The 22,936-nt window shown below is 58.2% G+C and overlaps 7 protein-coding genes across 7 annotated transcripts; 3 read left to right on the top strand and 4 right to left on the bottom strand.

The window, feature by feature from the left end:
• Positions 1 to 499: 499 nt before the first annotated feature.
• On the top strand, positions 500 to 1,849 carry CYME_CMJ012C (hypothetical protein; the record flags this gene model as incomplete). The annotated part of the gene is made up of 1 exon (XM_005534713.1): positions 500 to 1,849. The coding sequence occupies one exon, from the start codon at positions 500 to 502 to the stop codon at positions 1,847 to 1,849; it is 1,350 nt and encodes a 449-aa protein (XP_005534770.1).
• A 1,792-nt stretch (positions 1,850 to 3,641) lies between these two features.
• Positions 3,642 to 5,486, bottom strand: CYME_CMJ013C (similar to CCR4-NOT transcription complex, subunit 2; NOT2; the record flags this gene model as incomplete). The annotated part of the gene is made up of 1 exon (XM_005534714.1): positions 3,642 to 5,486. One exon carries the CDS (start codon positions 5,484 to 5,486, stop codon positions 3,642 to 3,644), a length of 1,845 nt encoding a protein of 614 aa, XP_005534771.1.
• Positions 5,487 to 8,167: 2,681 nt separating this feature from the next.
• Positions 8,168 to 9,637, top strand: CYME_CMJ014C (mercuric reductase; the record flags this gene model as incomplete). Its single annotated transcript, XM_005534715.1, has 1 exon — positions 8,168 to 9,637. The coding sequence occupies one exon, from the start codon at positions 8,168 to 8,170 to the stop codon at positions 9,635 to 9,637; it is 1,470 nt and encodes a 489-aa protein (XP_005534772.1).
• A 690-nt stretch (positions 9,638 to 10,327) lies between these two features.
• CYME_CMJ015C (hypothetical protein, conserved) lies at positions 10,328 to 11,527 on the bottom strand (the record flags this gene model as incomplete). The annotated part of the gene is made up of 1 exon (XM_005534716.1): positions 10,328 to 11,527. The coding sequence occupies one exon, from the start codon at positions 11,525 to 11,527 to the stop codon at positions 10,328 to 10,330; it is 1,200 nt and encodes a 399-aa protein (XP_005534773.1).
• Positions 11,528 to 12,882: 1,355 nt separating this feature from the next.
• On the top strand, positions 12,883 to 14,712 carry CYME_CMJ016C (aspartate kinase; the record flags this gene model as incomplete). Its single annotated transcript, XM_005534717.1, has 1 exon — positions 12,883 to 14,712. One exon carries the CDS (start codon positions 12,883 to 12,885, stop codon positions 14,710 to 14,712), a length of 1,830 nt encoding a protein of 609 aa, XP_005534774.1.
• Positions 14,713 to 15,023: 311 nt separating this feature from the next.
• Positions 15,024 to 18,653, bottom strand: CYME_CMJ018C (hypothetical protein; the record flags this gene model as incomplete). The annotated part of the gene is made up of 1 exon (XM_005534718.1): positions 15,024 to 18,653. The coding sequence occupies one exon, from the start codon at positions 18,651 to 18,653 to the stop codon at positions 15,024 to 15,026; it is 3,630 nt and encodes a 1,209-aa protein (XP_005534775.1).
• Positions 18,654 to 20,480: 1,827 nt separating this feature from the next.
• On the bottom strand, positions 20,481 to 22,601 carry CYME_CMJ019C (hypothetical protein; the record flags this gene model as incomplete). Its single annotated transcript, XM_005534719.1, has 1 exon — positions 20,481 to 22,601. The coding sequence occupies one exon, from the start codon at positions 22,599 to 22,601 to the stop codon at positions 20,481 to 20,483; it is 2,121 nt and encodes a 706-aa protein (XP_005534776.1).
• Between the last annotated feature and the right edge of the window lie 335 nt (positions 22,602 to 22,936).

Below are 22,936 nucleotides of genomic sequence, written 5' to 3' on the forward strand. Positions count from 1 at the left end.
GCAAGGGTGCATATGGGCGCTTTCTGTTTCCCGTGCATATCGACCTGTGCAACACGTACAGTGTCCCATCGTAATGCAATGAATGTCTTGAATCATGTTGAATTGTCTGCTACATTGAAGCAGAGGGTGTTTCAGGATGGAGTCTCTTGAAAAATAAACCTATCCATATAGGGAACAAATTGTCCTCACGTGTCGCAACGAGTGACTTGCGCCACATGTACACAGCGTCCTATCGTCATGTAACGAATATCTTGCAGAATGTCAATTAGTACGTTACATTGAAGCACCAGATTTTTAAAGGCTGAGCATCCCTGAAAAAAAATACGTACTTATTTTGCAAAACAAGCAGAGTACACTCCCGCAACTACCAACTTGCGCGATACCAGCGCTCAAGAAACAAGCACGATCGTACTCGCAGGGACGTTTTCTGTTCTGTTTGTGTGCCGTGCAACTTTACAACGAAAAAAGCCACTGGTTCACAGCCATCAAACTGTGCCGTATGCTAGGAACAGATCAGCGCATAAATTCTGATACATTGCTGCGACGTGCTCCCAGGTTTTACTGTGGAAGCGGGTTCGTGTTTGCGGCGCTGCCGCCGTGGCTGGAGCCACGGACTGCGTGCAAGCACCGTGCCAGGTCGCCGGTACCACTGCAACGGCATCCGCGGCTGTTCCAGCGCTGCGGTACCTCAGTAAGTCGCCACGCTTTAATTACGCTCCGGGCGAAGAATGAACGACCGTCACCTCCGTGGCAGCTCATTCTATCGTTCGCGGCGCTCGTGGTGTTTGGTGCCCCACTTGTGAAGCCACTCGTGGATACGCTTGCGACGCACGTTGCACCGGGTTCTCAGGTGGCGTTAAGGACGTCTAGTGCACTGAGTGAAGAGGAAATTGCTGAAAAACTGCGCGTCATTCCTGTTTTCTGTGTTACGGACCGCGAAGGTCGACCGATTCTCACAGAAGTTGGGTCGGCGTCGAACACCCCGGCTGGTGCAGCGGCCCAGGCCGAGCTGGACGAACCCGAAACCTTGAGTGGTGCTCTAGGCTTGCTGGATATCGACTCGCAACAGCGAGTTCAAAAGCGGAGAGCAGGGCCTGCCACGGCGCACCGCATCGGCAGCTTTTACCTGAGCTATGACGATGCCTCGCGTTTCCTAGAACAGCTCTCGGAACGAAGCGCACAAGACAAGCAGAATCTCATTCGGGATGCTCGTATTGTCGTTGTTCCCCTCGATGAGGCGCTTAGCTTCGTGACGCCACGCGAAGGTGGCCGTGGCAAAGTGCCAGACCCGTCCGATGAGTTTCACCTTGTACCAAGTGAGCAGAGCGTGCGTTTTGCGGAGCGGGTGCTCAAAGCAAACGGGGCCCTAGGGGTGAATGCGCGCATACGAGGCGTCCCTCTGTTTACCATCCGCGGCTTTGCACTGCAGCGAGTCGTCGAGAAGGATGCTGGGGCGGGTTCAGAAGCGACCCAAGTATCTGAGACCGCGAACCTGTCAACCGAACCTTTGTTGCTCACACCAGTTTTCTTCACCCTGGATGATGTGCAGTTCGCATGGGATCGGTTGCGTCAAGTGAGCAATAATCAAGGAACCGCGCTGCCGTCGAAACTTCCTCTCGATCGAGTTTACGTAACGGATCTGCGTACGGTTATACAGGGAATGCGGCAAGGCTCGAGTGCCCTGGAACTCACCGACGGTAGCGCCGACTACCATTCCGTGGTGTTCTTGCCTTCGCGCTCCGCCATGCCCGGAACACGCACGGATGCGAGCGGTTCGCAGCGTACAGACGCTCAGCCCGTTCTAGAAACGAGGGCTACCACTGAGCGCCATGATGGAGCCGGGCGCTAGAACCGCCTCGCGTGCCGCACAGAGCATCGGGACGCTGGATGGAATGTACGTTTTGCGGACGGGTGCTCCGTCTTGAACTCATACAACCAACATGTGGAACCGTCGTTTATCTTGCATGAAAGACGCAGAGTCATCTCCGAGCAGGTCGCTGAGCGTGTCATGCTCCAGAAAAACAGACTAGCTGGGACACTCGACGGGACGAGCGTACCAGTCCCTGAGCTGGAAACGCGATCGCATCTTGTTTTATACATGAACGCCAGCGGCGACATATGGCAAATGTGGAGACTGTCGTGGTTTCGACCGTCTACGCAGCAGCACGCTGTATACCATAGCGGCAGCTTGTACCCTATCTTGAGCCGGACGAAAACGTACGCGCAACAAACGTAAACATTCCAGGGGTGTGTACCATCCGGTGCACATGCTTTCGCACGGCTTGCACGGAGACGAGCCTTAGGCGCCAAAGTGCGCTATGGTGCCTTACGGTACGCTAGCAGGTGCTCAATAACAGGATAAATGTGCACGTGTCATCAAGAGGTTCCTCAAGCTCCGCGAAGGTCAGGCAATCTCCGCTCCACTCGGGGATCGCCTGCGACAAGAGCGCAGCTCGGAGGCGCACGCTTTTCAAGGCGAAGCGCCTCCGGCCGGCATTTACCAAACTCAAAGGTTGCATAGATGCCAGCGCAATCGAGGGGAACGTGCTACCAAGCTGGACTTCACGGCAGTGCACGTGTTCGGCAGCAAAGGCAACCACGAGCACCCGTCCGCGAACTGGGCGAAAACACGAAGGCAAGTACGCTTTTCGAACAGAAACTCGGATGCTTGGATGATGCCGGCTCCGTACCAACGCTCCATCACGTGTGCGTCGCTGCGCGGTCGATGAGACACCTGTCCATGAAGGCATGGAGCACTTCATGCGCCAGCGAACGCCACGATACAGCGAGATGAAGCGCGCGATCATGCGCACGAACAAGACGATCCGATGAGATTTGCCCTTGCGACAATATGGGATAAATTGATAACGCAGACGCCACGATCTGATGAGATTTGCCCTTGGGACAATGATGTACAAGCATGACATCGCATGAACGCAAACGCAACTTTTGGATGCCTGATATTGTGAACGATACGGCCGTACCAAGCAGCAGCAGCAGCAACCATTGCAAGTGACCTCTGTACACCCGCAATGAGTACGCAACAGCCGCCAGTGGCAAAGGAACAACGCACTGTTGGGTATCGGGACGCTCCGTGCAAGTCGCAGTGCGAACTCATATACAGCAACGACCGCTGTCGCCTCTGCTGCAGGCCGGATAGAGCGTCCGATTCCTGTGCTGTCGCATGACGCTGCAGCCGCGAACGCGCCTACATCAGAAAGCCATGGCGGTTTTATGGATTGCGCTTCAGTCCGGAGCGCAACCGCGCCTCCTGGACAGATCACAGAATCATCGCTGGTGCCGGCTCAGCGTGTCCTGCTCATGACAGTAGCAACGACCATGGACTCACAAGAATACAACCCAGTGAGTGTATAGCGTCGTCAGCTAGCAATCAGTTCAACATTTGCTGCGGAAACAGCGCACTTCATAAAGAGATGACCAGCAAAAGCGGTGCGCACGCGCTCACAAACATCGCTTCATCCCGGCGTTTGGCGTACGCCCGTGCACACCCGTGCAACGCGCTGCGTAACGATCTCAGTTGTGCAGGAATCCCAACAGCTTACTCGCTATCCTGCGAGTCCGGCTCCTGAATCAACAACACACAACTCAAAAAAGCAGCACAGGACGCGTTTCGTGAATCCTCACTTGCACGCCGCCATCATTTCACGCAACTCCGCTTCAGTGAGAAATCCACGCATCAAATTCGGAAGCGTACCAGCGTTCGCAAACGGCTTCAGCGACCAGTTATGGAGATCAAAGTACACCAGCTGGTTACCGCTCGATGAAATGGACTTGGCATCAGACGGATCTGGAGCAAGGCTCTCGACGCCTGGTCCCGATCGTGCAAACCACGTCTTGAGCTCCTTGTGATACCGCCAACCTCGATTGAACAACTCCAGTGCAGCATATACTTGTACCAAATCACGCGGATATCCGTAAAAGATAAGGATTAACGTCTCCGTTGAAAAGCGTTTGAAATGCGCAGGTTTCAAGCTCACTGTGCATGCGCTGTAACAAGACGGCAGAGCCGCAAATGCATCGAGCGAGTTGCCCACAGTCTCATCTGTTCGGGTATCCTCCAATGGTGCACCATTTCGTGATAAATCGGGACCAAACGGAGACGAAAACGAAGGATACAACGGCTCCGCGCTGTTCAGATTCAGACCCAGGGCCGTCAGGTCTACCCCGTGCGCCAATAGCGACAGGTCCGCATTCTGCGAGCGAATCGTCGCCAAGAGTCCCAGCATGCCGTACGGTGAGCCCCAGGTGCCGTTCTCCGCACCTGCCGCCTGACCCGACGCAGTCCCCGAGCCGTGGGCCAAGTTCAAGAGATTCAGCGCCATGGACGTCGCGCTGGCCGCAGCGGTCCCAGCTGCAGAGAAGACGCCCGACCGAGCACCAGCTTCAGTGGAAAACTGGCCCATTCCTAGTCGTGCACTCGGATTCGGCTCGGCATTGAGTCGCGTACTCCACTCTGGGGCATCGGAGCGTGATCCTGCCGGGCCCGAAGACGACGACGCCGACGACGTTGTTGTTGTTGTTGTTGTTGCAAGCGATGCCAGCGTCGGCAAGGATGGAGGCGTTGCCAGCGGTGCTGAGGGTAACGGCGGTGGCGCTGATGGCGTTGCTGGTGCTGGCCCTGCTGCGTACGGCGGCAGCGAAGTGGGCGCTGTCGATGATCCCGTGGCGGATGGTGCTCCAAGGAAGCCGACCGTCGATGTCGACGACGCCGGCGGTATCGACATCGCCGCCAGAGCACCGGTACCCGAGGCTCCGTTCCCGGCACCTGCTCCAGTACCAGCAACGAAGGAGTTGGGCACTGCGCCAGCCGTCACGTTGCCACCTATGGTTCCCAAGGATGGGTTCAGTCGAGAATGGACACCGAGCGTGGCCGGGTTCTGGAGTTTTGATCCCAGCGCCGGAAAGTCTCGCGCAGTAAGCTCCACCCGCTGCGACATCGAATACGGGCTCCCCAGAACCCGACCGTACCCCATCATTGCATTGCCAGCTCCCGAGTTGTTCGCTGACTCTCCAAGAGAAGCCTGCGACGTTGCACCCTGCCCATGATTCAGCATCATTCCCACACCAAGAGCCGGGAAATCCGTCAGGTCGAAAACTGCAGTCTGTTGGCCCATGTGTGACTCACTTGACGCGGGCGGTGTTTGGCCCAGTGGCGGAAACAGAGGCGAGCCACTGGTCAGGAGTGCAGGCGACACCGTCAGACCAGCGCTCGTTGTTGCTGTTGTTGTTGTTGTTGCTGCTGCTGCTGAGGCGTTGAGCGGGCCGCTCCCAAACCCAGCGTTGGAGTCATTAGCAGGGCCAGCTGAAGCCGGCGGTGTGGTCGCTAACGCGCCGCTTGCTAGCGCAGACGGCCCGTGTAGCTGTTGTGCGAACGACTGGAAGCGCCCAAGAAGCGGCGGGCTCCATCCAGCGCTCCCCGAAGTCGTCAGACCCTGGCCTCCGCCAGCGCCAGCGTTCGTTGGCATAGCGATGTTACCAGCCCTCACACCAGTTCGCTTGGCCTTCGGCTAGGGGCGTCCAACAAACAAAACCGTTTGTAAGGTGCAAAGGTTACCACGACTATGAAACCAGGAGCGATACGCACACCGTAGCGCTGCTGTTGCGCTCGACAGCGTGTCCAGGTCGCTGGCCTCGAACAAACCCCGAGTACCTGCAGTGGCAACAACGCTGCGAAGTTGTGCAGAGCACTGTAGCTGCTGCGGACTCGAGTCCCAACGTTTCGTGGACGTTACCTTTTAGCTGACAGCGTCCCTGCTCACGTCCAGGGCAGGTCGAAACCAGGGTCAGTGAACGTGGGTGTTATACAGTCCAGTGTAGAAGCAGCGGTCTGCCGTGCGCTCTCAGGGCGCAAAAACAGCACCACTGCCCGCTAGCGCCAGTTCAACGCCTGGACGACCACTGTTCGCCGGGCGCCAAAAGCACTGTACCCAGGTGAGCGCTGCCGAACGGTACAGAAACCTGCGGATGAACGTTCGGAGACCGGAAGACCTAACAACTCTTCCAGTAAGCTGGATGCGTCGCGTGTCCACTGCAAGTGCCGGACGCAGCACACGCAGCAGGAGCGTTTCGCGGAAACAGCTCAAGTCGACTGCCGGTCGCTGTTGCTGTCGGGGAGAACTTGCCAGCTTTAAGTTTTTTTTTCGGTGAACCGGAGAAAACTTATGAGTCGTAACTATGTTTCCTTCCTGTAAAGATGGAGGCGGGGACGAACTGGAGCCGCAGCTGCCGCTGCACGCACTCAAGATCCCGGACTCGTGTACGCTACAGCTTGACAAGGCGGGCTTGGGCAAACGCGTCTCCAGAGACGCTCACTCCAGCAGCATCAGTATCGAGCGGTCTAGAGCTTGCCTAGTTTCTCTTCGACGAAAGAAAGCGCCGGCGACTTGGTGTGCACGCGCTCATGGACGCTCCCAGAGCGATAAAGTGCGCTGCGTGTGCAGTGTTCCCGGCATCGAAACACCTTTTCACTTGATGTATCTGGAATGCAGCGATTCATGCAATTGCATCCGCATGTACCCCGAATACTGTTTCGGCATCCATATCAGACGATAATGGAACGAGTCCTTTGGGTCATTGGGAAATTCTAATTTGTTGGGTCTCTTTCCATTGTCATCAAAAGCAGCTTTTGCGAGCTGGTGCTGCAGCTACCTCCTTTTGCCTTTCATATCTCCGGCTTTCGAGTCGCCTATCTCTCCTATCCATGCAGCTCCATTGTTTTACCGGTCGAACGAGCTTGATGTCACCGTGAACCTCCGGATTTCGCATCTTCCGGCTGTAGTCCACGCTTCTGGTGGATTGGAGGATGTTGCAATCCTCATTTCGCTCGCCATTTTCAGTCTACGTTTATGTACAGCCTTGATACGCCCGTCGCAGCGGTGAAACTTGAAGATCATCAGTTGTTCGCACATATCTACAACACCTTCGACTCCTCTGCATGCTGCCCTGTCGAGTGGGACGCTTGCTGCATCCCTAGGTACATGCCTCTTGGCGAGTGAAGACGATTTTTTCAATATCCCTTTCCGTTTCGACGCCAAGCACCGTGCGCTAGAATCACGGGCTTCTTCTGGGTGACTCCCGCAGCGCGTACGTTGTCTGCCGCTTGGCCAAGCTCACGCTTTGCCTTTTCATGGACGAGTGGTGTAACGCGATGATGTGCACAGTCAAAAACGTTCTGTAAGGAGAATCCGCTCTGAATATATAGCGGAGAAATCTCGATCCGTATACGCTAGCTTTACCCAAAGCAGTGACCCACGATTGACTGGAATCGATCTCTGCAATGACTCCAGTGCAATTCCGGGACCCTTGTCTGTGCCAGAAGAATAGCCAAGAGTCCTGGAAGCATATCCCCTATCAAGAATGATACTGAAGTAGACTTGGATTCCGTTGATAGGCGCCGAGCGAAGAGCACTTGTTTTTCAAATACAATCGATGATTTGGCGTGCCATACTCATTGATGTTCAGAAACGAGCTCGTTCACAAGTCGTCCATGGACAACATCGAGCATCTTTCGTCGTCAGTCTAACTTTGCGAGTTGCTGTGGCCATGAGCAGCCCAGAAACTGGAAGATGCAATCGCTGAAGAAAGCCTGATTTGCGCATGCTACACTAATGCAAAGCGGTAACGTGCGTAACCTTGAACGTATGAACTGGAAAGTGATAACGCTTCATTTACGAACCTCGAGTCGAGCGCGTCGCGATGCATCTTGATTCCGGTAACGTCCATAACTTCAGCGGCAGCGCGTCGCATGCGGTATTCCGAAACAAAAACGATCAAGAAACCTGAAGCTACGCATGAAGCCCCAAACCCATCCAGCTGTACTTGTTCGTTCGAGGCTGCATATCTAGAAAAACGCCGTAAGAAATCGCAAGACCGGAAAGGATCCAACAGTGCACTGTTCCATTGTAATCTGACACGAGTCGAGAAGCGAGTAAGGTTCCAGGTTTTAGTACCGCGCAAGCAACACCATTCTCAATACGTTTGGCAAGACGTTGTTCGGCAGATCCTTCTCTCCCACAAGCGTACGAGTACTGGTTGCAACAACGGTACGCGAGTCGTTCTGCTGTGGTTGTCTTCTGACCTCGAAACTGCTCACTGGACCCGCCGCTCCGCTCCGTGCAAACCGCAAGAGGCGCGCGATCCACGAAAAATGGCTTCGACATGCTGCTCCGCAACAGCAATCGACACAACGCAGATCGTCATTCTGGGCAGCGGGGGAGCAGCCATGGCAGCAGCGATAACCGCTGCAGAGCGGGGTGCTCAAGTGCACGTGGTAGAGCGAGGTACCATAGGCGGCACGTGTGTGAACGTGGGCTGCATCCCGTCAAAACACCTCGTCCGATGCGGTCAACTGGAGCACTGGTGCGAACTGCACAAGCACCAAACCGTGTCCAACGCAGTGAACGGTTGTCCCTGTCCCGGTATGCTCGACGCCCCTAAACTGCGTACCGCTCGACAAGCGCTCGTAGAACAGCTTCGCTATCAAAAGTATGAGCGGGTGCTCGGTGAGAACCCCCGAATCACAACTTGGCACGGAGAGGCGCGTTTTCACGATCCTCAGAGCGTCTGGGTACGAACCACTGCAGATGACGGCAGTCGTGTCGACACCCTGCTGCGCTTTGATCGTTGTCTGATTGCTGTGGGTGCTGCACCCTGCATACCGCCGATTGACGGACTCGCAGAGGTCCCTTTCTGGACGTCAACGGAAGCACTGGCGAGCGACCAGATACCGCGGAGACTCGCGGTCATCGGGTCGTCTGCTGTAGCGCTCGAACTGGCCCAGGCTTACGCACGTCTGGGTAGTCGCGTCTGGATCCTCGCTCGCCATGGACTATGCACGCGAACTGACCCGCTCGTTGGCGATACACTGGGTGCGGCTCTGGTAAGTGACGGACGCATTGAGATCCGCTGCCATACTCGGGTCGAGCGGGTCCGGTATCGGGACGGCCTGTTCACGATGACGCTGGACTCGCAGGAAACGAGCGTGGAGGTAGACGCTTTGCTGGTTGCGTGTGGGAGACGTCCGAACACTGCCGCACTGCAGCTCGATGCAGCTGGTGTGCACTGGGATGCGGCCTCGGGCACTGTCCCAGTCAACGATAGGATGCAGACGAATGTACCAAACATATACGCAGCAGGTGACTGTACGAACATGCCGCAGCTGGTGTATGTGGCGGCTGCAGCTGGTACCCGTGCCGCAATCCAGATGACCGGCGGTGACGCCAAACTGGATTTGTCGCTGGTGCCTTGGGTGATCTTTACGGATCCACAGGTGGCGGCTGTGGGTCTCACAGAGGCGGAGGCACATGCGCTTGGTCTCCAGACGCAGGTGCGCACGCTCCCGGTCACGAATGTGCCACGGAGCATCGTGCACGGCGAAAAGTACGGATTTTTGAAAGTCGTCGCGGATATAACGAGCAAGCGTATCCTGGGGGCTCAGGCGGTGGCATCGGAAGCCAGCGACATGATTGCCACCGTCGCGGTTGCCATGCGCGGTGGTCTAACTGTCCCGGATCTGGCGGAGCTGTTGATACCATACCTCACCGCGAGCGAGGCAGTCAAGCTGGTTGCCCAGTCATTCACGCGTGATGTCCAGAAGCTGTCGTGCTGCGCTGGCTAGCACCCCGATAACTAGTCCCTGATCCGCCCAATGCGATTCTTGTTGGAAATATGCGACCAGGCATACCTGGTTTCCAGTGCATGCTGCGCCAGCTGTTGACGCCAACGCCCTGGATACGTGGGATTCGCCATCAAACCGAGTCCAAGGCGGTATCCGTAAATCCGTTCGTTTTCAAACCTAAAAGTCTGGAAATGTTTCAAGTAGTATCGACGGCACTGAGGAGCGTCGCACACACGCGCATCCCAACTGGAGTCGCGTACGGGCGACGCGTGTGCGACGCTCCTCAGTGCCGCCTTGTTTGCATCGGCCAACTGTGCAGTGCCGGCCTGCGACGTACATTAGTATCGTATCGCATCGTATCGTGGCTAGGCTAGGCGAGGCGAAGGACAATGCTTGATGGTGCTCCATCGGTGCATCCAAGAGGCTCCCCATGCAGCGCGTTCTCGTTCAATGATCAAGCACGAGGCCTCGTGCCCTTTGAAGACGCTTCAACAAAACCCACATCCACCGGTTCAGTCTTCCTGTCGAGCGTAGAAGCGACGCTTTCGACACGCTGCGGTCGCCAACTTGCCGTATCGTGCACCCTGCCTCATATCGCATAGAGTCCCGAAGCGCTAGACGTTCGCATACGCATCCGGTTGCCTCGAATACAACGCAGCTGTTGGTGGAACGCTACGCTCGCGATACCAGTCAAGGAAGAAGCCGACGCTCGCCGCGCACCACGCCGTGGTCTGTAAATATCCGAATACCGTGCGTTTCGCTGATTTCAAGCACCTCGCAAGCGCCACCATACGCGGCACTCATGCCCGTGTCGACACGCCACACGCGACCCCGACACGCTCCATTGATGACGACTTGCGGTGTATGGCCTACAACCATGCGTCGTACACCAGCGCGGCGCAACGTCTCCTCGAGCTCGCGACAAGCGTCCGAGTCAGAACGCAAATGCGGCGCCGAGTATGTTCGCATCCATACCGGGGAGCGCGAGCCCTTCAGGAACTCTGGCTTAGATGAGACGTCTGCTGCTGCTGCTGCTGCTGCTGCTGTGGAGCCAAAGCGCGCAACCCCGACTCTGGGGACACTTTCGGTGATGCGCGGTATCGTGGCCTTCCAGGGATTCATCGGCAGCCGTGTCGACCATGCCGCTGCCGCACGTCGCTCCATCCAGGCACGAGTCTCGGCGTTGAGCCGCTCGAGGCCATACGCCACGTGATCCGGACGCAGGCCACCGTGCACAAACAACGTGTCGCCAATGATCAGCACGAGCTGTCCGCGTTCCGCCAAAAGTCGGGCGGTTGGGCACCCCGGAGCAAGCGCCATCGCGCGGGCACGCTGCTCTCGGGGTAGCGCCTTGACGCGCTGACGCAGCACCGGCGGCAACTCTCGGTAGGCCTTCTCGAGGGCGCGACCGGCGAGCTCCCAGTCCCGCCGACGGAACTCGGCAAAACCACCAGGCGTCACGTATCGAAAGTCCAGGTCTACATTCATGACCTCGTGATTTCCGAGCAGTCGATAGACGGCGCCGCCACGCTCACGCGCTTGCCTGTCGAGGGTGTCGAGAAAGTGCAAGACTGCCCGCTCAGCGTCGCCACGATCGAAGACGTCGCCGACTTGCACCACGACGGCATCCCCACCGATCCACTCACCATTTTCATTGATCACATTCGCCAGCGATAAACACTTTCGCAACGAAGCCAAGTCACCGTGAACGTCACCGAGCGCCAGGAGCCTGCGTACGGCGGGGCGGCGTACGCTGGGGCCAGCTGCCGTCACCCGCGCGAACGCTGGGCGCACTTTCCACAACGAAGCGAGCACATCTGCTCGCAAACGGTGCAAGGCATCTTCACAAGTTCGCTTCCAGTCCACCAGGGTAAGTCCGGCAGATGCCATGCGCTCGATTCTTCAAAAAAGAAAACGGTTCAGCAAGGCGAGAGCACTGGCGGCGTCTCTGGGCTCTCGCAAACCGCTCACGCCGTCCGTAGGTGTAGCAAGTGACCAATTCTTCGAAAATTCCAAGAGCAATTCGTCTAGTTAGAGGCTAGTGGATGCGTGGTTGTCGTCGGCAACCAGCCTCGAGACCTCGTTCGTCTCTGGAAGCCGCCCTCTTTGCACAAGCCCCAAGCAAACCCTTCGTCAAGGATGAGATGCACTGCCTGCAGCGTGCTGTGAACGATGTGCAGCGAAGGGCACGCGTCCCGCTGAGGCCGCCGTCTATTGACGGCTATGCAGGCAGAGCGTATCTCCGTTTTGCTCTTTGAAGGTTCGTTGAACCTAACCAGCGATTCCGGACTGTGTCATCAATGGGAGCGTTTAGAGAAACAGCCAGGATGAAACTCGATATCTCCGAATTCGAAATTGCACGACCCGGGCTTGTCTTCGGACGCCAGACTGCTTTTAGGAAATACTGGGGTGAAGCGGCGCTAGCGTCGAGCGACGTACATGGAGCGGGTAACGGGCTGCTCACAGAACGTGGTAATTAGATCCGGCCTCTATTCTAGACCGGAGCACGGTCTGCGGGCCCTGGAACGATATGACGTCTGCTACCAAAGAATGCTGTCGCCTGCTTGATAGCCGCCAGCACGCACGTATCCAGAGGATTCCGGCATGACACTCTGGATCCGCACAACTGGAGCATCGTGGCGGTACGCGCCGAGAACGCCCCCGGGAACGGCTTCGCACTGCCGCCTGACGCAACTGCTGCGCAGCGGGACTTCACCGCATACGATGCACAGAGACGCATGGAGCACGCGCAATGCACGCCTGTGAACCGCTGGTCACACCATGGATACTATGCTTTATCCGGGAGCAAACCATAGCCTGAATGGACGCCGCAGGGTGCTGATTTCTGGGTCCCGTCGAGAATCGCAGCCGGGAACGTCGCTCGGTGGTGCCAGGCAGGCGCCGGAACGCGTCCAACAGGAGCGCGCCTTTCGCGCACGCATGGCGATGCTTGCACCGCAGGCGCCATCGCCATCAAAAAGAGGTAAAAGAGACAAAATGGTCGCTATGTCGACTGTCATCAGAAAGAGAAATACATAGATAAAACGGTCGCTACGGCGATCAAAACCAGAAACCCAAAAACGACGGTTGTCATGCGTTCGTAGCGCGGCGGACACGCGCTCGAAGCGCCGGCGATGGATGCATTGCATACCGCAGGCGGTTGCTCCAGCAGGAACGTTCGTCGCAGCGTGCCAGCACAGCGCACTAGGAGGTCGTGTTTCTTTTCCTCTCGACGACAAGGTCATATGCACTCCGCTTTACAACCAGCCGCACAGCCGTGTTTTATCCTGGCGCCCGGTTTGACCAGTAACCGAAATGGGTTGACGCGTGCTTCGTGCGCGCACGAGCTGCGGCGAGCGCCTTGCGTCTGGCTCGCAAGGCGTCGCTTTCCCCGGCAAACAGCAGGCCCACAGCACGATGCAAGTTGTCTGGTGCCAAGCTTTCATCGACAGGAACTCCATCGCCAACGAGTTGTTGCGCTATCGCGCCGTCGTACGAAGCGCACTGCCCCACTAGACATAGTGGCTGAGCGAAGCGACTCGGGCAACGCCCAGGCCGTTTCCGGAACCCAGTTTCAGCAGGAAGCGACTCCGACAGGCGCTCCCGGCAAGGTCTATGACCGTGTCGTGTGCAAGTTTGGTGGCTCTTCTGTCGCCGACGCGGAACGTATGCGTGAGGTAGCGCGACTTGTGCGGCGTCAGATTGAGCTGTCCCGCCAGTACCCAGTGGTGGTGCTGTCGGCGATGGGCTCGACCACAAACGACCTCATTGCCGCCGGAGACGCCGCACTTTACGAAGGTATCGTTGACTCGACAGTGGTCCGAAACCGCGCCTACGCGGTCTGTGATGCTCTCGGCCTGGACCGGGAGGCGCTCGTGGACCCCCTGCTCATGCAACTGGACCAGCTGCTCATGGGTGTCAAGTTCATTCGGGAGCTCTCGCCGCGAACCCGAGACTACCTGGTCTCGTTTGGCGAGCGGCTTTCGGTTCGCATTTTCGCAGCGCATCTGCTGTACAATGAAGGACTACCTGCACGCGCCTTCGATGCGTTTGACGTCGGCTTTCGAACGGACTCGAATTTTCAGAATGCGGAGATCCTCGAAGAGACCTACGACCTTATCCGAAGCTTTTTCGAGCGGGTTGTAAGCAACCAGACCCTAGCGGTGATCACCGGTTTTATTGCGAAGGACAATGAGGGTCACGTTACCACTCTGGGGCGCGGAGGCTCCGACTTGACTGCCACCACGCTGGGTGCAGCGCTGGGCGCCACCGAAGTCCAAGTCTGGAAGGACGTCGACGGTATCATGACAACGGATCCGCGTCTAGTGCCGAATGCGATACCCGTGGCTGAAATGTCTTTCGAAGAAGCCGCCGAGCTCGCTTACTTTGGCGCCAAGGTTCTGCATCCGGTGGCGATGCAACCGGCGTTGCGCTTCAATATACCGGTGCGCGTGAAGAACTCGTACAATCCGGAAGCACCGGGCACTGTGATTCTTCGACGGGAGTCCGCGACCATGGATCGCCCTGTCACAGCGCTCAGCGTGAAACGCGGAGTCCAGTTGGTGGATATTGTATCCACGCGTATGGTCGGTGCATACGGTTTTCTGGCGCGGGTGTTCGCGTGCTTCGCGACCCACCAGTTAAGCGTGGACGTTATCGCTACATCGGAAGTGAGCCTATCGCTGACACTGGACGCAAACGCCTGCGATATGACGCGGCAGCAGCGCATCATTAAGGAACTGCAACAGATCGCACAGGTGAGCTTCAGCTCCGGACGCGCCATCATTAGCATCATCAGCAACGTTCGGCGGAGTAGCGAAATTCTGGCCAGAGCGATGAAAGTGCTCCACGAGCAGAACATCGAGGTACAAATGATATCCCAGGGAGCTTCCAAATTCAATATTAGCTTGGTAGTCCACAACGACGAAGCTATCACTGCAGTGCGCGCCTTGCACGATGAGTTCTTCCATTGCTCGCCGTCGGCAAGCAACGGAACGTCGACGTCGGCGACGGCAGCAGCAGCTGCTGCAGCAGCAGCGAACGCAGACGGCGTCCGCGTCGCGGGTGCCGCTTGAGAAGTAGCACCAGGTAGCGCGCTACGGCGGTAGAGGTGCGCGACGCCACCTCGCGTGGCACGCCCGTTGTTGACCCAATCGATAGGAACGATCGGATAAACTCTGACTTGATCGCACGATGCGGGTGTTCGCTCGTTTGTAGCCGAGCAGCAGTGAGCGTCAATCGATGCAGCGCGTGACGCGCGACGCAACACGCAGTTGATGCGCTGGGTGAATCGGACGCGCTACGTCACTGTGCGGTGAAGCGGCACGTACACAGATGTTCCAGAGAAAGCGCACTGAACGCCGGCCAGCTTCAGACATGATGTCATTCAAGCTGAATCGGCACAGGGCGCGAATTCGCTGCTCCTGATCTGCGTCGTACAGGCGTCGACAGTGCTCTCGGTCGCATCTGATAGCAGCACTGGGCGGCTGGGGCGCATACCTCGACGATCGCGCATGCGAGCGGCGAGCCCATTGGCGGGCGCACGTGCGGTCGGCGCTGCAAGGGCATCCACGCCACGAGCGTCTTTCGGGGCGGGGGGTGTCGTCAACATCAGAGGCGACGACGACGATGAAGATGATGACGGCGAGGACGCAAACCATGAGGTTGGCTGCGTTCGCTCGTCCGCTACGGTACCGGTCGGTGGTTGGCCAAGCGACTGTCCAGCAGTCGACGGTACGGTCAAGTGTCGGTCTGGAGACGCACTGCTTCGGGGCGGCGCTCGATGCATTGCTAATGATTCCCTCGCCTCCGAGACCGCGGCTGGGCGACCCTTACAACGACCAATCAGCGCCTCGATAAGGAGCAACGGGCGCTCAGCCAGCCGTTTGCGCCAAGCAGAGGCAAGCGTCCTGCTCAGCTGCACCATATCGTCGAGCGCCGACGCTGCATCCCGGCACGCGGACAGGCGCAAACCGCTCTGGGATCGCTGGTGGTCGGCGCGCCTCTCGAATGCTGCGCTACAGACGAGCAGCGCATGCCAACTGAACATATGCGATGAAACTGCTGCAGTAGCGGGCTCAGCGTCGCCAAAAGCAGCTGCAGCGGTCCAGCACTGAGCCAAGAGGTCCAGCGCGCGCAGCCAGCCGCTGGTTTGATACAACGGCGCCGGCCAAGTCTGCACCAGCACCTCGTAGAGCGGTAGCAAAAGGCAGTGCCCTAGTCGTGGCAATCCGTAGATGCACCGCGCGAACTCGTGATTCTCTGCAGGTGTACATGCGTCCAAATCGTGATGCGGCCGAGGCAGCACACACTTACCGACGAATGCGAAAAGCCACAACAGACTGAACGCTCGATCCAGGTACAGGCGCGAGCACCGACGCCCATCCAAGCGCGGGATCGCGCGCGCCACGGTGCATACTGCGGTGCGATTGGCACAGCAGAAAGCAGCGAGACGGCGTAGGCCGTCCACTTCAGCGAGTAGCGCCCGCCATTGAAGGAACACGAATCGCATGATGGTCTCGGGCGGCACCAGGTAGGCTACCGCCAGAACAGGAGGCTCGGACTCGGTACCGAAGCTGTCCTGCTCCCAGGCATCCTGGTGCTCCTCTGCTGCCGCCGAGCGTCGCCGACATCCCCCCGAGTGCACGCGAATGCAGGCACAGAGAATCTGGAGAGCAGCTTGAAGTGGCACATCGCCCAGCAAAGCGTCCATCAATGCCTGTTTCCATTTGCTGTTGGGCGGTGCATGCTGAGTAAACCGCTCACCGGTGCTCGCTTCTGGCAAAGTCGGCCTCTGATCCCGATAGAAACGCTGGGTTAATTCGTGATGCAACTTGTCAGCGATATCGCTGTCGTGGACCATCTCGGACAGGCACAAAGACGGCCATGCACTGAGGTCGTCCGGCACACGGCCATATCCGTGCGCCTCCAGCAGCAGCAAGACTGCGCGGCTTCGGGCGCACCAGGTTGGCTCAGCGACCTGCGCGGCCTGTTCCCAAAAGTGAAACTGCATGATCGCAGACGCGAGTTCAAGAAAAGCTGGTAACTCTGACCAGGGCGCTGCACTTGGGTTGCGCACAGCTCGCACGAGCTGACGCAGCCCATACTGCCCTAACTCGTAGAGCGCGAGTCCGGCTTGGCGGACCCACAGCGCCCACGCGGCAGCCGCCTGCGGGCTGCTGTCGACGGTGGTGCCCGCGTGCCTCACCAGCGGGCCGAGTCCGGGTTCGGTTTCCGTTGCCGACAGGGCGGCGAGGCGGGTCCAGCTTGGCGGTAACGTTCCTACTCGCTTCGAAGGGTTGTAAAAGACGGAGGCGTTCTCGGGCTGCAGCGTCCCCAGGTCGCTGCGGCGCGCTCGCTCGCCGTGCCAGTCGCCTGCTCGACCGCATCGCCTCAGCGCCTGCTGGAAACAGGGTGCGTCTTGCTGCAGTTCAGACCAGAGGTCATCGGGGTCGAGCGCGACGCGCTTCCGACTCGTGCCAGTGCCGCGAATACCGTCTGAAGGGGAGCATTTTGGAACGACAATCCAGGTACTAGGACGCTGTGCCGCCCAGCGAGCGGTGCGCATTAAGCCGTGTCTGTTCGCCCTCTGGTCACGTTCACGATCGAGCCTCGCCTGCAGTGGTTGCCAGCCATCAAGGAAGGCCTTACGCGCATGATCAACTGGCGTACCGCACTCCGTGAAAACATGCTCAGCAAAATGTTCTACTGGAAAGAAACGCACCCATGCCGCATGGTAAATCTCGACTGCAGCATTCATCACAGAATCCGTCATGCTGCACGTAGTCGTGGCCGTTGCACTTTCCAGGTGCGGCGCCTGCATGACAACCGCATGAATAAGGCGGAAAAGATCGAGCTCCTCGGGACACATCAGCTGCAGAAGCAGTTCCTGGGCGATCGACTGCGCTTCCCGATGCGTTGCCAGTCGAGCTTCCCGATCGAAAGCCGCGGGAATGTGCTTTTTCGACCAAGGCGTCGGCCGATCAAGGCATGCTGGTTCGCGGATAAATGCCGAGAAGAGGAGCAGGCAGAGCTCCACATCGGACCACGTGGCCGGCAACGCACGAACGGCACTAACGAACATATCCGCGATCCAGTCCAGCGCAGAGAAGGGAGCATCTTCGCCGGCACTTCGTTGATGCGTGCGGTGGCGCACCAGAAGCGCTCCAAGCTGCAGCACTGCTGCGTGGATCTCATCGAGCGCTTCACGAAAAGCAAGCGCTGCTACCACAAGAGGCGACGAATTCGGTATGGACGCGTCGGCGAAATCCGTCTCCGAGGCTCGGCTCGGTCGCTGTTGCGGTGTTTGCTGGAGTACGTTCGCGATCTGGCGTATAAGCGATGCTGGCGGAGGCAGGATGACTGCAACAATAAGTTTCATGAAGCTCCTGAGCAGATGCATCAGAGCTTCCAGACGCGCATGACACGCAGCTGCGGCTGAACTTGTCATGTCCATGTCTGGGAAGCTTCGCGTCGGTGGCGGTAGATACGCAAAGCTCTCAAGGGCGACGCCCAGCACACCAGTACGAAGAAGGCCGCGGCGCGCAGCCAGCGGCGCCAGACCGGCCTCCGCCACCACCCCGTCAGCGTCGACGTACCAGTCCAGCGTTGGAACGGGCGGCGCTCCATCGGTATCGACCTCACCACCGTAGGAGGGATTTAGAAACTCATCCCATTCACCGAGGAACGCGAGCAGGTCTTGGACCAGGCTCGAGAGCGCTCCCAGATCCACGTCCTGGCTCCCGGCCTGGGTTATTAACAGACACGGGCTCGCGTGTTCCACCGGAACGCCCGAAGCGTCCCAGCTGCCAGGTGGTGCAGTCCCCAAAGCCGGCAAACTCTCGTTGCTGCCAGCACCAGTGGCGGTCGCGCCGGCGTCGCGCGAGTTCGCAGCCTGTACCTGGACGAGAACCCTCAGACCTCGCACAATTTCGGAGGTCGTGCACGAGAGCGCCTCGGCTGCTTCTCTGGGTAGCAACGCATCCTCGGGTGCTGCCTCGGTAGCACGACGTCGCATCTGTACAGTGCCAAAAGCGCTCCGTGAGGGGTACGTACCAACGCGTTCAGCAGTGCACGCACCAGCACCCAAGCACACGCAGATGCGTGCTTTCGCGGGAACGCGGTGTCATGCATCCGAGGTGTCGCTGCGCCTTTTGTGCATCCGTACGGGGGGCGTGCGCGCGATCGCTCTTCGGCAGCGCGGGAAATGGGGCAGCATGCGTGCGTGCGTGCGTGCGCCGCGGATCATCTGCGCAGCGGCGCTTTCGATTCGTTGGTATCGGCAGCAGCAGCAGCTGCTGCACCAGAAGCAGACGAGCCCCTGACGCCTTCAAAGCAGCATCCTCACTAGATTACAAGTGCTAACTAGACTTTTACTGGCAACTGGCATCCATATTGAACGTCACAGCAACTACTGATACTCGTTGTTGGTCCGGCATTAAATAATATGGACGTACGAGGGCTCGCGGGACGCAGGGTTCGTGGCGCGCGTTCCTGGCTCCAGTCATGCTGCATCGAGCAGACGCCCGCCGGGCCATCACCAAGCCGTCCAGTGTCTGTCAAACGTCTCGGGGAGCGAACTTCGTGCTGCAGGAATGTATGACTGGGTACGGGGTGGCGTGCACGGTTTCAGCAGCCGATGCCTCCGGTTCCGCAGGCACCGCTGTGCTGTCAGAGATGGCGACATATCGCATCGTTCGCCGCGAGGGCCAAGCGGAGGCTCTGACATTTGGCTACATTCGCGTATCCAGAAACGCTCTAGTTGGCTCATTGCTCCTGTCCAAAAGAAAGAAAATGGATGACTCTAGCTGGCCCTCGTCGCCAACCGGGAGAGACCGATTCTTTCGGAATTCTTGGGAGCGTCATTCCTTGACGTTCGTTGCCTTCCGTGCGCTCCTGTGAGCGAATCTGTAAACGTATGCAGTCTGTTTCATGGGTCTGGAAGTGTCGGTACTCGCAAAACGACATCAATGCTGGTGGATGGCGCGCCAAGTGCTTCGTCCGGCTGGACGAACTTTCTCAAGCACTAGTCTCTGTGTGAGATCCATGAGACAATCCAGATTGCACCGGATATATAGTTATCATCCGCAACCAGGCAAGTGACTGCAGACTCTTTCCAGATGCATCTGCGTTCGACCACACCGGCGTTACGCGAGAGTTGCTGTCGCACACAGGGCATTGTGCCACAGACGTTTCGGGGCGGCGGTAATCCCAGGTGGTCTTGTCGACCCTGGATGCGTCGTGGCTGTTCCCAGACAGAGATAGAACGGTATCTGTCGCCTTTACGCACGTTGGCCTGAGGCTCTGCAGCCAATGATACAGAAAACACAGCCGAGTTTTTGCGTACAGATCATGTAAAGCGTGCAGCGTATAACGACTTTAAATGGTTCATGTGAGTAACTCCTGCATCCATATGCGCCGGGTCTGCGCCTTTTTCACTTCCCCGAGAGCCCAGCTGCGCACGCTAGAGTCCGCAGCGCAGACATGGAGCGTGGTGCAAACCAGAGCGCTTTCAAACGTACTCATGTGCCATCACTCCGGAAAACCCAAGCTTCACGTAAAAACACAGCACCGATGCATTCACAACAAGTTCCGTAAACGTTTACGATGCAAGGCAAAGCATGCCGATCTTTTCGTGACCGTAGGCGCTGCTTGGACGCCTGCGTATCCAGCTCCAGGACCAAAGGCACTGCTCCTTGGACCCAAGCTGCATCCCGGTCGGCGTGAAGCGCATCCATACTCGCCGCAGACGATTACGGTGTGATCGCAGTAGCCAACACAATGCAAGTCACGCTGAAACTACCAGCGAGCTATCGCAAAGCGCATCGAGAAACACGTTAAGAGCTTACAGAGCAACCTCGGAAGCCAATGAAACAGTATTCACGCTCAAGCTACCAGCAGAGGGCAATGCCGTGTTCGCGGGAAGATACCCCCCGACCTGCAACGGGATCGGTAGCGTCACCAAACGCAGCGGGTTGCGGCCCTGGTTTGAGTCGTCCTCAGAGGCTCTTTGCCCGGTATCTGACACTCGTACCAGGAAGTGGATGCTCAGAGTCCATCGCACCTGCACAACGCGAGTCGCAAAACTAACCGGAGTATCTTCCTCAGACGGAATCCGTGGCGTCCAGTGCCACCTACAAAGGCCTGCACAAGGCTCGGCGCGCTCTGCGTACCTCCGCCGATGGCACAGGGTCGCACGCTTGCGCCTCTTAGGAGGCACTCGTGCGCATTTTTCGAGGCTGCTTTTCGAGAAATCATTTGCACATTCAGGATGCAGGATTTCCAGTGCGTCCAGCGTTCCTCGAATGTAAACACAGCTTGAAGTCGCCACGCTCAAGTCAATAGACACAGGCACCAGCTCTCCGAGCACGAATCCACGGCGCTGTAAGTGTACCGTGGCGATCCGACCCAGCCCGGTCGCCTCGACGCGTGCTATAAAAGGCATCCATACAGATTCGAGTTGGTCCAGCGGTGCTGTCGTAGGCGAGACGCTCCCGCTCCGTAGACCACTGGCTTGCGTCGTACCATCCACAACCGGTGATGTACCCGAGTTCGTGCCGTCAGCCGCATGCGATCGACTTGCGATTCCGCTTTTCCCCGGCAACGTGTCCAGTATTGTCGAGTCGTCCCATTCGCTCGGCGTCGTTACCGGGTAGGCTGTCAGTCGACTGTTTGAGGTCGCGGACAGGATAAATTCAAGGTTGTTGGAGATCTCCAAAGCCACCTGGAAAGCCTTCAGCTCCATGCGGAGCGGCGCATCGGCATTTCCCGCTGCGTGCTCCTGTGGCGGCTCGCCTCGTGTAGAGACTTGTTCCAGCGACGCCGACGCCGACGCCGACGCCGACGGCAGGAACTCGGGCATAGCAGGCGAGCGTGGCACAGATGCCGACAATGTCAGGAGCGACGGCGAGGAGATACGGCGCTCCGACCAGGTAGGCGACATCTGCGGTAACGGTGGTGGCGATGCCGAGCCCGTGGAGCTCCCCGCGGCACGAGCCCCCGCTGCAGAGGCCGGTCTGATCACTTCTGCCATCATCCTATCCGGTCTCGTAACTGCAGCGCGCGACACTGCATCCAAGCGTACGCGCAGGACCTCGTTTGGATCCTGTAGTGGAGGCATCCCGTCGGCTCGCGACGCATCGCGTTCGTGATCACGTAGCGCCGCCACGGGAGCAGCAGCAGCAGCAGCAGTAGCAGCAGACATAGCATCCGGCGCGGAGAGTACCGGTACCTTTGCCATTCGAGAGCTAATCGGAGGATGAATGCGGAACCGCAGGTGGAGCTTTACTGGCGCAGAGCCAGTTCGCTGGGCAACCACAGCGACGCCATACTCGTACCGTACATAAGTGCCGTCGAACGAGGGTGGTATCATCGACGGCAGGCATCCACGCACCAGGAACGCCAACAGTTTGTCACGCTCCAGACGAAGCTTCCTGGCGACACAACAGGCTCGACTCGCAAACACCAGTCCGTGATGCGCTGGAAGCTCAGAGTGCTGACTGCCCTGCGCCGAGCGCACCGGGTAAGCGTTCGCTTCAAGCAGGTCCCAGAGGGCAGCGAGCCAAGGCATCGCTTCCGCTGGTACCGCATCCTCTGGTCCGTCCAAGAGGTCCGGGGCCAGCTCTTCGCCTTCCCAGTCCCAGAAAGTGGTAGCGAAGCGTTTGGTCCGCTCCGCCTCAACTAGACCTGGAGCGGTTGACGGTTCGTGTTCGCCGTTCGCTTTTGCTTGCCCTGTTACTACAGCGGCAGTTGCAGGGCGCCGATGAGCCTCTGGCTTGGTCCAGCGAGCATCGCTTCGCCAGGCGCCAGCCACAGCACAAGCCAGAAACTCTAGCTCGTGTTCTGGGACGGGAACTTGGCGAGCCGTGCCAGTCGGCTCGTTCCCTGTCGTGTCGAGTACCAGCACGAGGCAGAATAGCGAACCAGGTTCGAGGTTCTGCGGTGCAATCCTAGCGTGAAGCCGCATGCTTTTTCGGAGGATCGCAGCACTGCGCTCTGCAGGAATGCCGCCACAGACTGCTGTAGCAGCCACGAAAACGATCGGCCCCCGGAACACGGCACGGTGGTAGTCTTTAAGGACTTCAACTTCGGTACATAGGGTCAGCGGAGAGCGTCAGTCCAGCAAGGTACGAACCGTGGTCCACAGAAGCCCAAAGCGGCAGTGTCCTGTCTCCGTGGACCTTAACCAACGTCGTTATTAGCTGCTTGAAACCGAGGCGTTGCGCTCGACGCAGCACGACCTGTGGGAACGCGTTCCGGTGTCGTCGTAAAGTGCGATGTGCAACTGCCAAACAAGACAAG

This window comes from Cyanidioschyzon merolae, chromosome 10 (genome assembly GCF_000091205.1).
Source record: "Cyanidioschyzon merolae strain 10D DNA, chromosome 10, complete genome".
Classification (NCBI taxonomy): Eukaryota; Rhodophyta; class Bangiophyceae; order Cyanidiales; family Cyanidiaceae; genus Cyanidioschyzon; species Cyanidioschyzon merolae.